Source organism: Coptis chinensis, chromosome 5 (assembly GCF_015680905.1).
Source record: "Coptis chinensis isolate HL-2020 chromosome 5, ASM1568090v1, whole genome shotgun sequence".
Lineage (NCBI taxonomy): Eukaryota > Viridiplantae > Streptophyta > Magnoliopsida > Ranunculales > Ranunculaceae > Coptis > Coptis chinensis.
In genome coordinates, this window is record NC_141460.1 from 85,730,736 (window position 1) to 85,744,445 (window position 13,710).

Here is a 13,710-nt window from a genome sequence, read left to right on the forward strand (position 1 = left end):
GAAACATCACAACAAATAGAAATAACGCATATAGTTGGTTATCTTAGACTTCTCAATTAATCAGTACATCAATGTCTTCATAACTAACTTAGTCCCGTCAATTTTTTTTTATATTATTAGGTAGTAGTAGTATTAAACCAAAAGTAAACATAAATCAAACATTTTATTAAACTTAATAATTACCAAACAGTCTATCTTAGTTTCACCATTAGAGTAGTATAAAACACATACATAAAAAACTATTCGATCATTATACATTTTTTAAATTATTTACAGATTTTGATTTATATGTTGAATTATATATTTCAATTTAAAATGGATTTGAAAGTAAGATTTTTGATACATAATGAAAAAATAAATTATATAAAAACGGTCCCCGTTCGTTGAACGGGTCCAAAAATCTAGTTGTAACTAATTAGTACAACGAGCACAAGTCTGGCGCAGAATAATGTAAAACTACCTATGACACATTGTAAAGAGCTCCATTGGAAAAGAAGAAATTAATATTTAGGATTTACTTTAGTGTTTGATATAATTTGGTGGTTTTTATCAAAAAAATATAAATTTGGTGGTAATGCACAAAAAAGGTCGTTGTATCGCTATTAACTATTAAGGCCTTCCTTTTGCACATTGTGGGACAGTAATAGAGTAATAGGAAAGGTTTTCCTCAAAAAAAAAAAAAAAAAATTGGTGGTAATGCACAAAAAAGGTCGTTGCATCACTATTAACTATTAGGGCGATTGTGGGACACTAATAGGAATGGTTATAATTTACAGAATTCTAAAAATAAAAGTTTGTTAGGAATTAAGCAAGTAGACATCATCATTTCCATCCTTTGATCCTATATCTATGTAATGAGACAAAAGCACAAAGCTAAACAATGATTGAAAGTCTCACACTATTGCGCTATTGACTGAATATCACTTTCAGAGAAGTTGATTGGTTAACCAATTTTAGTCAGTTGGATTCATTGGCAAGAGTTATTTGATGATTTTGATCCATGCGAGTCTCTATCTATGCTCATTAAGTGCAGACGTGCAGTGGTGCACTAACATTGTCGGTCCAAATTTGAAGAAGAATCGAAAAATCTCCTTTACATGATCTGTGCTATACTACATTTTTTCTTTTAGCTACAAACTCCAATTAACAAAACGTATCCCTTGGGTTTTTGGATCTAGCAGTTATCAGTGGGTGATTTTGGACAAATTTCTTTTCCAAATAACTTAATCTCGAGACTTACTGGAAAATTCAATAGTTAACACACTCGCCCCTAGACTGAAGCCATTCAATGATGGTCTACTTTTGCATCATCCATTTGACAAAATTTGAAGAACGTAAACTCAGACATTCCATATAGAAGAAAATTTATGTCAAATCTCAAACTATGAGAGGCTAAATGGATCTCAATTATTGCGGAAATATGTATCTATATATTAAAATAATTAACAGAGAATTCAGCTCTATTAAATAAAAACATGTTGGTATGTTGTGCACATCATTGCCTTAGTTGGTGAACACTCTACTTGTAATACCAGTGGTGAGCTTCAATTAAGGGACCACCGGAGTACCGGACCAGTATATATAATTAAACCGGGTCGGTAGTTTGTGGTTCGGGTTTCGGTTAGTGGGTTACTGTGAGTGGGACCCATATTAAGTTCGGTGCCTTCCCACTCAGAATTCAACTACCGACAGCTGCTTTCATGTGAAGCTCATTCAGCCAATACCTGAAAACTCTCTTCATTAAAAAAAGAAGAAAACTTGAGAGAATAAAGAGACACAAGGCAAAGAGAATAAAGAAAGAGTGTGTAGTTGAGTTTGAGGGAAAGAATGAGTACACCACTACTAGCTCTCTGTCGTCTCTTCAATGAGCAGACCACTGTTCACACTTTCTTCTCAAGAAACTGTAAGCTGCCTTCTTTTTTTTCTTGACTGGGCTGTTTGGAGTTTGTTTTTGGTTTTTGGTTTCAGTTTATAGTTTAGTTGTAATGTAGTTATTGGTTTCCTACTTTGTCTTCTTATTACATGTATTGGATTGCTGCATTATTTTTCCACAATTGAATGCAATGTTAAAGAATGTAAATATGTATAGTAAAGAAAACAAATTTATGCATTAATCAAGATTGCTAAAGAAAACTAATTGTATGAAGAGTCCATTTTACAAGAACATTACAAGTAGACTGTTAAAAGAACATCTTAATACAAGAATGACTCTTGTGTCCAATTTCCCTGATATAGTTTCATGCTTTTAATTTTGAGGTATCTTTTTTGTTACAACCACCTTGGTATTGCCTGTTGCTGTAACCTTTTAGTAGATAAGCCATTGGATAACTCTCTTGCTTATCCTTATACTAGTGATGTGATGTTATTGTGGGTTAGAAAGGTTCGCTTTCGAATACATATCCCTTCAATCCCTTAATTATTCAAAGCAAAAGAGAAATGGTTTGCTTCAACCATTACTGGAGAAGTCCACTTTTGGGTACCCCATATGCACTATCTAACTATCTTAGATGATATGATTCTCGGTGACCCACCATGCTTACAACCACAGATCTTTATGCTGTCCATAGTACTAACCCAAACTATAATCTTTCCTTTGTTTACCAAGCTCCCACCCTCGACCATTATGACTGTTGTTACTCCTACAAATTCATTCCGTAACTTCTTTCATCAATTATGCTATAGCTTTTGATTTCATATATGCATATAGATTCTGTTTCTTCACTTAATTTCGCTATCATTACTAGTTTATATACTACTTTTATCACAAAAAGAAAAAGGACCCTTTTAAGTCACTCTGAAGCTTGGTTTAGTATGTTCTGTGTGGAGCTATATCGATCATATTCAAAGTTACAGATGCCAATTCTCATTTAATTGACCTGAAGGAAAAGAATAAAGTAACAAAACTTGTTCTACATCAATATCTAGATTATGTACCAAAAGAGAGAATTGGACAAAACCACAAATATAGTATAGCCTTTAACAAATTGACAATCGTTAAAGCTGGCTGTTTTAAGTCTTGAATTGTTGGGGTCATGTGCAATTCTGGCTACTTGTTTGGTTTTAATTCATTGGAGCTTGCCATCTTTTGTCTTTACTTAAAGTTGATTGCTAATCCCTTTTCTTGTGAGTGTTGCAGCTCAATATTGAGATGGCATCATTTGTACTTGAGAATGAGGCTGCCAGCTCAGAACTGTACTTAGCTTTGGGGCTGAAAGAGAAACGTCAGGGAGTTTCAGGAAGCCCTCGAGTGTTGTCACTCATCTCCTCTCTTCTTGAGAAATCTGTTCAAAGAAATGACAGTCTACTGGAGTCTGGGAAAAAGAAAGATGTGGTTACAATTTTTCATGGTTTAAGAGCACCAACTCTCAGTATTCGACAATATGTTGATCGCATATTCAAGTATGCAAGCTGCAGCCCGTCCTGCTTTATTGTCGCAAACATATACATCGGTAGATTCCTCGAAAGGACAAAAGTCCATCTCTCTTCTCTGAATGTTCACAGAATCCTGATCACAAGTATGATGGTAGCAGCAAAATTCATTGATGACGCGTAAGTAACACTGGTCAAGCTTTCATGAGATAATTCTATGTTTGTGTTGTTTCACTTGTTTGTCATCGTTGAGTCAGCTAATGGTCGATGGACTCATCCTCCGTGAACTGTGCCATGATATATTAGATTAAGGAAAACAAGATAAACAGTAAAAAAAAAAAAACAGTATAACTGTTCTACCAAGTGTTGACGGATCCCAAGTCCTCAATCTTGACATATTGCCTTTACTACATAAAGCATAGTAATAACTGTGTTGATAGATTAATAGCTGGGCTTGTTGAGGATCGAGGTCCTGTCGTGTATTTCTCTTTCATTCTAATGTAACACAGATCTTAATTCTCGCTGTACTTCGGTCCCTCAGAAAGTACGGTCTTGGATTCATGAGACAATCTTTTCAGACATATATAGTAAGTAGGTCTTACCTTACGTAAACAGAAGAAAATAATCTGCAGCAAAATAATTAGTCTAAGTGACAATGTTGAGTTCTGTACTTCTGTTGGTAATTAGCTTAGCTTTATAGGGCATTCAATTTAACACATATGAAATAAATCTTAGAGAAAGAATTACTACATTTTTCGAATGCTGCTGGCAGAAACCAGCATCGTGAAGGCTAAGCCACTTTATGACACAATTCTAAATAGATTGGACAAGTAAAATTTGTGTAAGAATGTTATACTTTATCAGAAATACAGAAGAATAATACTATATATTACTTTATATTATTTTTCATATATATATAGTGAATGTGGCTCTATCCCTCCGGCCCTCCCCATATATATGTATTGAAGTGATACAAGGCCAAAACTAATAAGGTCGTATCCTCTTTTTCTCCAAACTTCTTCTCTATTAACAACAATACAATTTTAATACATTCTCTCTGATTGTAACAATATTATTCTCCTTAATCTGTAAGCTTCAGTTGAATCTTTAGACTTATCTTTCTAGACTACAAAAGGTTCTAAAATGACAAACGTCTCATTGTTTGATTGTAGTAGTGTAATTTACACCTCCTAGACATTCTTTCAGTGAGCGTGAATTAAAACAGTATATTCTTCATAAGATTTGTCATTTAACGCAAATACAAGTTGTATCTAACGTTTACTTTTCTTCAAAGGAAATTTATGTTCTGAATAATAATTACTCTTTCCTTTTAGTACTGTTTAAGCAAACCTAGAGTAAGCAATTTTAGTATTTCATAATATGAACCTGTTTGCAGATTTTTCAACAATGCATATTATGCCAGAGTGGGTGGAGTCAGCACAGCAGAGATGAATCGATTGGAGATCAAATTCTTGTTCAGTTTGGATTTCAGACTCCAAGTCAGCGTAGACACATTCCAGCAGCACTGTTTGCGACTGGAGAAAGAAACCAGTCAAGGCTATCAGATTGAACGATCAATACAGGTCTGCAGACTGAAGGAAGGATGGCAAAATGTAGAAGAGGCAAATTGCACAGTGAACATCCAGAGATTGAGTTGTGGGACTGTCTAAATGTATTGTCATAGCTCCTCTATATACAAATATTATTGTGAATCACATTACAGTAGTACTCGATATTATTGTGAATCACATTTATTTTGCCGATATGACTTTTGAGAATAATGAAATAGTGCATTTTGTGACCCAACCCCCCCACACACTATCCTTCTGTTTTCTCGACATTTGTACGAGTATTGTGAGGTGAAATCAATATTTTAGGAAATCAATATTTTAGGATAATCTTTTACACCCTGTGAACCATCTACGTGACACACTCTTTTATTTAGTACTCTATTTAGCTGAAGTGCTCAACTTTCCATATTCCAGAAGACAAAATTTCACGATAAAGCCATATATGAAACACACTAGAGATGTTGTTTGGCGGGGCATAATTAAGTGTTTCCCTATTATGAAATAACACTGAGATCTCAGAAGTAAAAGAAAGGATAAGACTGGTTCTAGTTATCCTTCACGGCAAGGATGCACTCATTTGTTTCTTTCCTTAAAAAATCCTTAAAAAAACCATATCGTTTCATATTTATAATTTGTGATTTGATAACTTCAACATAAAAAATTGAAAAAATACTGTTAAGTTTACAAGGGAGCAAATAACCCTTTTCATAATCATCTGATCTATGTGCTTTCTACTCACCGTCACCCACCGGATCAGTATTACATATTCAATTTCCTCTAGTATCTTATTCTGTGAAAACAATAGTGATATCTCAAAATATAAATCATCAAAAACATTGACTCTGAAACAGGTGGGATAAATATTTATAGATTTTACTTCATTGAATTTGCATGGTTAAGAAAGGAAATGATGATAATATGTGATGCAATACCATTTGCATTCTGCACAGAATGCAACACGGTTGGTGCTGTTTGTAATTATCGATGATGGCATACTACTCTACCTGATCAGGACAGTTGGTGCTGTTTGTAATTATCGATGATGGCATACTACTCTACCTGATTAGGATGGGATGCGAGCAGGGGAAATGAAACAGGAAACAGTTATCAAACGAGAGATAGCAAAACAGGCAGCAAAAATTCCCATTTCCAAAGTTTTCGGCTGCGTTTGGTTCACGGAAAATGGGAGAAAAGAAAATGTTTTCCTGGATTCTAAATTCTATTAGGTGTTTGGTAGACCACGGAAAATGATAAACAGAGAAAACATTTTCCATTCAGGGCCACTATTGGGGAAAACAACATCCTTTTTAAAACGAGAGAAGTTGCTTTCCTTTTGTCTGTCGGGCGAGATTTGCTGAAGTTATTCCATCTTGAGGAACTAGAAAATCACTCGTGTATAGAGTTATCAGGTTATCAGGTTTCAGGTGGGGTTTGATCCAGTGGACCAGTTTTTAAAATTGTGAACCAAACAACTAGAAAACACATTCCTCAAAAATGGATTCTGGCAAATTAGTTTCTGGATTTTCTCTTTCTTTGAGAATCAAAATTCGTTGAACCAAACACAGCCTTCCTGTCTTAAATAAGGTGGTGCCAATGAAAAGAATACAAGAATACCAGTGTTCCAGTGACTACAGGTGCGGCTGGTCGATGGACACACTTAAAACACTTCACAGATCTATAATAGAAGGATACGGCAGTTTGAGGCTGAAGAGGAGCCTATCGTGTAGGAGGTTTGATTAACTAGCAATGGTTCTGATGTCATTATTCTGAGATCTAACAGTGAGCCAGTGACCAGAATGCCTGCCCCCGAAGTGCCAGCAATATACTGGGGTTTACCGTTAACAAAACCAAAGATGCCAATGACTTTCAAAAGCCGGTATCCAACACATCCACATTATGTTGCTAACCGTTTATCAAAATTCAGCACACAACAAAAGTATCTGTAAACGCATCAAATCACCAGCCTACTTCATTTGAGGCTTTCTCTACCTCCAGGAGAGAAGATGAATTCAGTTTTTCAGATACTTCAAAGGCACTGCACATCTTAACACTTCGAACTCAGCAGCGTCATGTATGCCCTGTATTTTACTAATAGAAAAACACCTACAGGGGTCAAGGCATTCTATTGATCATTAGTTTTTAATTTCTTTCTACACAGCTCTTCTAGAAGTACCTAGCTCGTTAATAGATATTAATCTGTTCAACAAACAGGAAAACATAACCTTGCTTAAGCCTAAGCTCAACCACAACAACAAACGTATAGCAGGATATGAAGGGTAAGGCCGTAAAGGAGATGAAAAGTATTCTAGAAAAGTATGAAGTTAAAAAACAATGTAAACAACACTTAGCAGCTCACTGGTCGGGCCAATCTTGAGTTTGCTAGCAAAAGTAGAGAAATATGTAAAACAGATTTGACCTGCAAAAGCCAATTAAATCCTTCTTACAAAACTTTCAAAACAAGAAAACCCCAAACAACTGCCACCTCCAGGCTAAAGATGGAACTTGCAGCTCAGCGCTTTCCACCACCACCTCCAAGTTTGGGACCCTTTGATGCAGCACCACCCTTGGACACTTTACTCTGAGTCTTCTGTGACTTGGCCATCACCTCAGCTTTCTTTGCTTTCTTTTCATCCTTTGTCTTCTTTATCCTCTCTTTGATTTCACTGTCCCCCAAAATAAAATAATGGTTAATACATGTAAATGCAAAACATAAAAAAAGGCTTGGAAGTTGAATACAGCATTGTGCAGATGCTCATAAGTCATAACAGCAAAAGACAAATTCCTCCTAGCCATCATCAAAGAAAGGAGAAAAACAGCTTACCGGAGAGCGGCTTCACGGGCTGCATCACGAACTTCAGGCTTCTCAGTTCTTTTCTTCTGGATAACCTCCAAGGTAGCACCAACAATAGACCTAGAGTATGGCTTCTTTGTGGCACGACGCCTTTTCTTTACAGCCTCTGCCGCAATGTCCTGCCATTCGTGTGAAAAAAGACAAAAAGCTTAAAATCAACCATGAAAACATATGCATGGCCAATAACATCAATGACAGGGCAAGAAGAAAAATATAAACTCACCTTCTTATGTTGCTTCCTATACATGGCTGTCCAGGTAAGCTTTGAAGGCTTGAGGCGGTTGTGGAAGTACCTCTTGCATTTTGAATTTAAAAAGAGGAAAACCTGAGGGAATGAAAGAAGAACAGTTTACTTGAAAGGTTAGGAAAATGAGATTGCCACGTAAACGACAACCATACGTCAACGAAACTATGTAAAAATTACAAACATAACTTACCTGAGAATCAGCGCGCACAAATCTGATACCCCTTCCAGGATATATCTTAGCACCACTGAAACGACAGAGTTCAGTCCTGAAAAGAATTCGAAGTGATTATCAGGATTCAGGAGCTAACCAAAAAAAGTTTTGAAGTACCAAAGTTCATGCCTTATCCAGTTGATACATGAACATTAGGGCGTTTAGAGTTAGTTTGGATATTACTCAACTATGCCTCTGATTCCATAACTTGAAGAGTTAAAACTTTTATCAATTTAGTAGGAAGCTGAACACCAGAAGTCTAGAAATGGACTGATTAGACCCTCCAACAATTGCAACTTTTTAGAGTTAATGAGTTTCCTATATCTCGTTCACTAAAAAATTCTTTCGGAACATTGCTTCAAGAACATTTCAGTAATCTATAATCTCAAAGACAAATGTATATGATAGCAGATGTGCAATTTGCATTTTAAAATTTTAAAATCATTTAGGCAAAAACAATCACACCCCATCTACTCAAAAACTCCCCCAACCTCAAATAAAAATACCCCGTCAGCTCAAAAATCCCAAAATATATATCAATCCATATTCAACAACTTATATCTAACCAATCAACAACGAATCTTATAACAAGTTTGTTTTGAATCGAAATTTTAACAAATGGAATACAAAAAACAAGAATTGAGATTATTATTAGATACTAATGAAAGTGAAATTGAAGGGAAGGGAAAAAAGGAACGTACTTGAGAACCATAGCTGTTGTTGTTTGTTGTTCTGCAACCAAAAATGAGAAGGAAGCTCAAATGAAACCCTAATTAATTATAAGGTCTGAATAAATACTACTAAGGCCTTAATGGGCTTTTTCTACGTTAAGGCCCAACAAAATATATGGACTTTATTTTTCATATCTTACGAGCCCAATCTCTTTCTAGCCCAATGATAGGTCCCAACTCCCAAGAGAGAATTTTGTGATACCAGTTCAGAATCAAAGGCAAATCCAGTTCAATACCAATTGTAACTATAAGACATTAACAACTTTCAAGTTTCAACTTATCCACTTATTCATTCAACTTGGCACACAAGCAGATGAGAAAATTTCTTTCATTCATAGTGAACAGAACGCAATCTTTCTAAATGTAATTTCAACTCCTTGGTTAGCTACAAGCTACATGAATACTGCGAAACTATAAAAGAAATACAAATTGTTTCTGAGTAAAGCAAGGAGCTTTTAGGGTGTCTTTATAACAGAAGCAAGCTATCGAAAATTCTATGCAAATCTTGAAGGTGGTAATGATTTTCTTTCATGCCTCTGAATTTTCTGCTTAAGTGGACTCCACACAAGGGGTCGTCTTTGCAGTGCAACCATTGTTGGATACTTCGACTTCCATGAGCCAGCATACTGCTGTCCTGGAGGACTGCCCAAGAACTTGCTCCTGATCACTGTTGGAGTTGCCTCTCCTGATGCATCAGAACTAGTCAGTTCAGGCAGTGGTGTGAATATCCTTGATATCCTCCGTGCTTCTTTAGCAAATGATCGCCGAGCCATGATTCCTCCATTCTTTGGTCGAGCTGTAGAGGTGTCAATTGGATTCATCACCGATAATGAAGAAGTATAGGAGGGGATAGTCGCAATAGAAACCCGCTGCCTCTTGGACTTAGCTTGATTAACCTGCATTCTTTCCATTGCAAAATTCCCAGCAATTGAAACTCGCCCAGGTCTCCGCATAACCTTGTTGTCTATTCTACTTGTCTCCAGACCATTCTCTTTCTCCATTCTCGATGCAATAGTAGGCAGTGCAATTCCAGTTTTACTAGGTGGAATTGGTGATGGAGGGGGCAAGAAGTTGGTAATTCCTCTCAATGGTGGCCTCATTTTGGAAGAACCTAGGGGTGGTTTTTTCATATTTTGGACTCTCTGACCTTGTTGCATAGTTGACATTACTGATGTCTTTGCTGCTGCTGCTGCTCCTGCTCTATTTTCCTGTTGTAGTCTGACTTTTCTCTCTTCAGCAAGTTGGTTTTCTAGATCTCTTACCTGTTTAGAAAATCCAATGAGAATAATATGACCCTCTGGATTAATCAAACTGTAACAAATAAACAAGTTGGCTACCCACTCTTACCTTTTCCTGTAGACTTCTGCATAGCTGTTCTCGAGAAGCAAACTTTAATTGCAATGACTGCAAGTTATCGTGCAATTTCTTTGTTTCCTTCTCATCATGCTTTAGCTTCTCGGCCTGAAAGCAATTGAACAAATTAAGATGAGTCAAGGATAATACTATATCCGGCCATATGATATATTTGATAAACATTCCCAAGAGCAATCCCCTGGACTATTACCATCTGTTTAAACTTAAAATGCTCAGTAGGATCTGCTTGCTTTCTGGCAGGGCCATGCTCAATCCCGGACTCGGCTGGCAAAGTTCAAAGAGCAGAGGGTCTCTCCCAAGTCTGCAGCACTTGGACTGATTTGAACAAACATAAGGGCTTTGCAGTCCCCACCTGAATAAATTTTCCAGCTCTTAGTAAAGAATTTCACAATAGGAGGGAAATCCTAACCCAACCTGACTTTAGCCAATTACATCAAATGAAACAAATTATAAACACCAAAAGCAATATGAAACATAAGAGCTTACCCAATGAACTTTGCAGCAAATGAGTGAGCTTGGAATTCCTGGATTAAAAAAAATGGGCTAGAAAGCATTAGATCTTTAAACACACAAGCAAGTCTGTGTGCACGCACAAAAGAGGGAGAGAAAGAGAGGACTATACCTGTATGGGATGTGAGGTGTCTTGGATGCTAGAGCAGAGATAACATCCCCAAGTGCTGAAAGAGATTTATTGATAAACTGAGACTCCTTGAGCCTTTCACCATCTACCTCAATTCTCCCAACTCGCTCACTCCCTGCCAAGTCTACAAGCCAAAGGTGGCTCCTTGTCCTCTGGCCATTAACCAAGTTCTCACCTCTAACTGTCACTCGGAACAAGCTGCATTCAAAGAAGCTATCAGTCGCCGGCAATAAGGGCTACACAATTTTACTATCTTTGTAGTTAAATCATTGAGGTTACTCTAACTTGACATTAAAAACAATTAGTAAGTATATATACATTAAATAACTATTTACCAGTGAGAGCGGCTACTAAGCTCATTAGCATTGGTTGATCCAACAGCTCTATTCCGGCTTCCTGTCTTAAGCAGCTCCCAGACCTCATCCGTGCTGCACACGCATTCTTCAACAAGGCCTGGAATTTCTTGTGTTCCTTCCGCTGCTTGCTTTATCTCCAATCTTCAATATTTCAAAATCAACAATAAACATCTCTGCTGTCTTGTCTAGGATAAATTAAATCAGAGACTACTGATGACTATTCCTTCACTGTTTAAAATAAACTTACTTTTTCAAAGGTTGGGTGGAAGTCTCTGTTAGAAGATCCCTAATCTTCTCATTGTAAACTTCCAACATGCTCACAAACAGCTCATATTTCATAGTACTGCTGCGCTCCTTGGAAATCTGAAACAATTCCTCCAAGGTTCTGTAGTTAACTCCTCGGTTTCCTGGGGTGCCTTCCATTGTAAATGTCTTCCCAGTTCCTGTTTGTCCATATGCAAAAATGCAGACATTGAACCCATCTAACACTGAAGTCACGACAGGTGAAGTCTGAGTGAAAACAGCCTCTGCAAATTTTCAGTCATCAAGTTATGTACAGCTAAAACTACTTTCTGAAAAAAAAATGCTTCAATGCATTGAAAAAACAAGGCTTGCACATATAGAGATCAACTAAGTGCATTCACAAAATAAACTCGTTATATTTCAGTACAAAGCAGTATATAACAAAATTAATATCGCCCTCTGTGGTTTCTTTAGCTTTCTCTACTACGATTTATTTAAAATAAAGATATCAAGTACGCTTTCAAGTTACTCAAGCAAATATACTACTTCAGCAATGGTATAATAAATAAAACAAGAACTTAATTACTAAAAGAGATACTGATTTTACCATACAATGTATAGGACTTGTGTCCTTTTATACTGATCTATGAATTCAACCTCTCTCTGTAATATATATCATCTACGAATAAAATCAGCCAGGTTATGGCCTACTTTACTGAATCATTAATTATTCAACAACAAACTAAACATGGCGCACATTCACTACACATTTACAAATTATTCAACAACAAACTATTTACAAGTGTTACACCAATTTCATAGTAAGTATTTTCTATTACCTTGATTGTCCCCAGGACCGAAAACATGGTCAAACTTGAATTGCTTTTTAGAAGAATCAGAACAAACTAACTGAAGCTCAGTTTCTCTAGACGAATCAATATCCACAACCGAAGAAGTAGCACTAGCAATCTCAACTTGGTTCAAAGGTCGACATCTACAAAACACCCTTATATTTCCTTTAAGCTCAATGACTTCATTGTAAAGACGCTTCCGCTCTAAACTCTCTTGAACAAACTTCTTCTTCAAAGTTTCATTTTCAGTACCTTTAAAACCATACAACAATACTTAGACACAATTCCAATAGTACACCAAAGAAAAATTAGGTATTACCAAAACATACTTAAAAGCCTTAGAGCAGCTGCGACATCTGATTCCGTGGTCTTTAATTCATCAGTTGGAACAATGTCGTCCTTCTATATCCGAAACACAAATAATAATTAAACCCCAACACACAATTAAACAAACTTGTAGTTGTTTAAAAATGAAAATGTACCTCGTGCACAAGATCTGACGGTGGAGTTTCTTTCATCAAAAGGGTATTATTGTCTTGAATTTGTTCTGAAACAAAAACAAAAAAAAAAAAGGTTATTATGAAATGGGGTTTTCTTGAAATTAAATAATCAAGAAGGAAAAATTAAGAAAAAGAAAAACTAGTACCTTCCATTTGTATTTGTTTAATTTTTTTTCGGAACACGTGATCAGAGAAACAAGCTTCAATCGAGAGAGAGAGAGACTTAGGTTTTGGGGACGTTCAAACGGTCGTGTAAGAGTTTTGAGTAAAAACAATTTTGAAATGATTTTTATCAACGGCTATTTCAATTTAATAGAAATTCGTTTTCCAATTTAGTCCCTACAAGAACAAAGTATTTGCATTTTGTGTCACCAAGCCAGTCAAATGGCTCTCGTCCGTATCGGTAGGGATGTCCATCTCGCGTCACACTCTTTAAAGTTTAAACCCGAGCCCGACCACTTATCCCTAAACCCGTTAAAAGGGCTAAGAGCACAGTTGGTCCTCCCAAAGTGCTAACGGGTCGGTTTTGGGTCGGATTTTAACGGTTTTGGTTTGAGTTTTATGATTTACGATTTTATCGGTTTTCAACGGTTTTAGTATGAGAATTATAGAACCCAATCCAAAACCATAAAAACCCATAGGTTTTTATCGGTTTCGGTTCTAATTCGGGTATTTATTATTTATTATGATTATTAAACAATTTCAATCATTTAAATACTAAAATTTGCATTGTTTTTTTTATTATTATTATTTTTTTATTTTCCTA

The 13,710-nt window shown here is 36.2% G+C and overlaps 3 protein-coding genes across 4 annotated transcripts; 1 reads left to right on the forward strand and 2 right to left on the reverse strand.

The window, feature by feature from the left end:
- The first annotated feature begins 1,500 nt into the window (after positions 1-1,500).
- Positions 1,501-5,175, forward strand: LOC147499598 (cyclin-P3-1-like). 2 transcript variants are annotated; one of them, XM_086561361.1, is made up of 3 exons: positions 1,501-1,903; positions 3,137-3,549; positions 4,766-5,175. In XM_086561361.1, exons 1-3 carry the CDS (start codon positions 1,865-1,867, stop codon positions 5,037-5,039), a joined length of 726 nt encoding a protein of 241 aa, XP_086417487.1. In that variant the 5' UTR covers positions 1,501-1,864; the 3' UTR covers positions 5,040-5,175. The 2 variants fall into 2 exon arrangements, with proteins under 2 accessions (XP_086417487.1, XP_086417489.1); XM_086561363.1 differs by lacking the exon at positions 1,501-1,903 and adding an exon at positions 2,446-2,654.
- Positions 5,176-7,229: 2,054 nt separating this feature from the next.
- Positions 7,230-9,033, reverse strand: LOC147499599 (large ribosomal subunit protein eL24-like). The gene is made up of 5 exons (XM_086561364.1): positions 8,951-9,033; positions 8,229-8,304; positions 8,015-8,116; positions 7,762-7,910; positions 7,230-7,603 (listed from the first exon to the last, which is right to left on the reverse strand). Exons 1-5 carry the CDS (start codon positions 8,959-8,961, stop codon positions 7,450-7,452), a joined length of 492 nt encoding a protein of 163 aa, XP_086417490.1. The 5' UTR covers positions 8,962-9,033; the 3' UTR covers positions 7,230-7,449.
- Positions 9,034-9,342: 309 nt separating this feature from the next.
- On the reverse strand, positions 9,343-13,212 carry LOC147499600 (kinesin-like protein KIN-14S). Its single transcript, XM_086561360.1, is given in 12 exon segments — positions 9,343-10,242; positions 10,328-10,441; positions 10,545-10,608; positions 10,610-10,706; positions 10,841-10,878; positions 10,977-11,192; positions 11,330-11,491; positions 11,598-11,877; positions 12,433-12,696; positions 12,774-12,846; positions 12,927-12,991; positions 13,091-13,212. Coding segments are annotated over 12 exon segments (2,148 nt in total). The 5' UTR covers positions 13,098-13,212; the 3' UTR covers positions 9,343-9,474.
- Between the last annotated feature and the right edge of the window lie 498 nt (positions 13,213-13,710).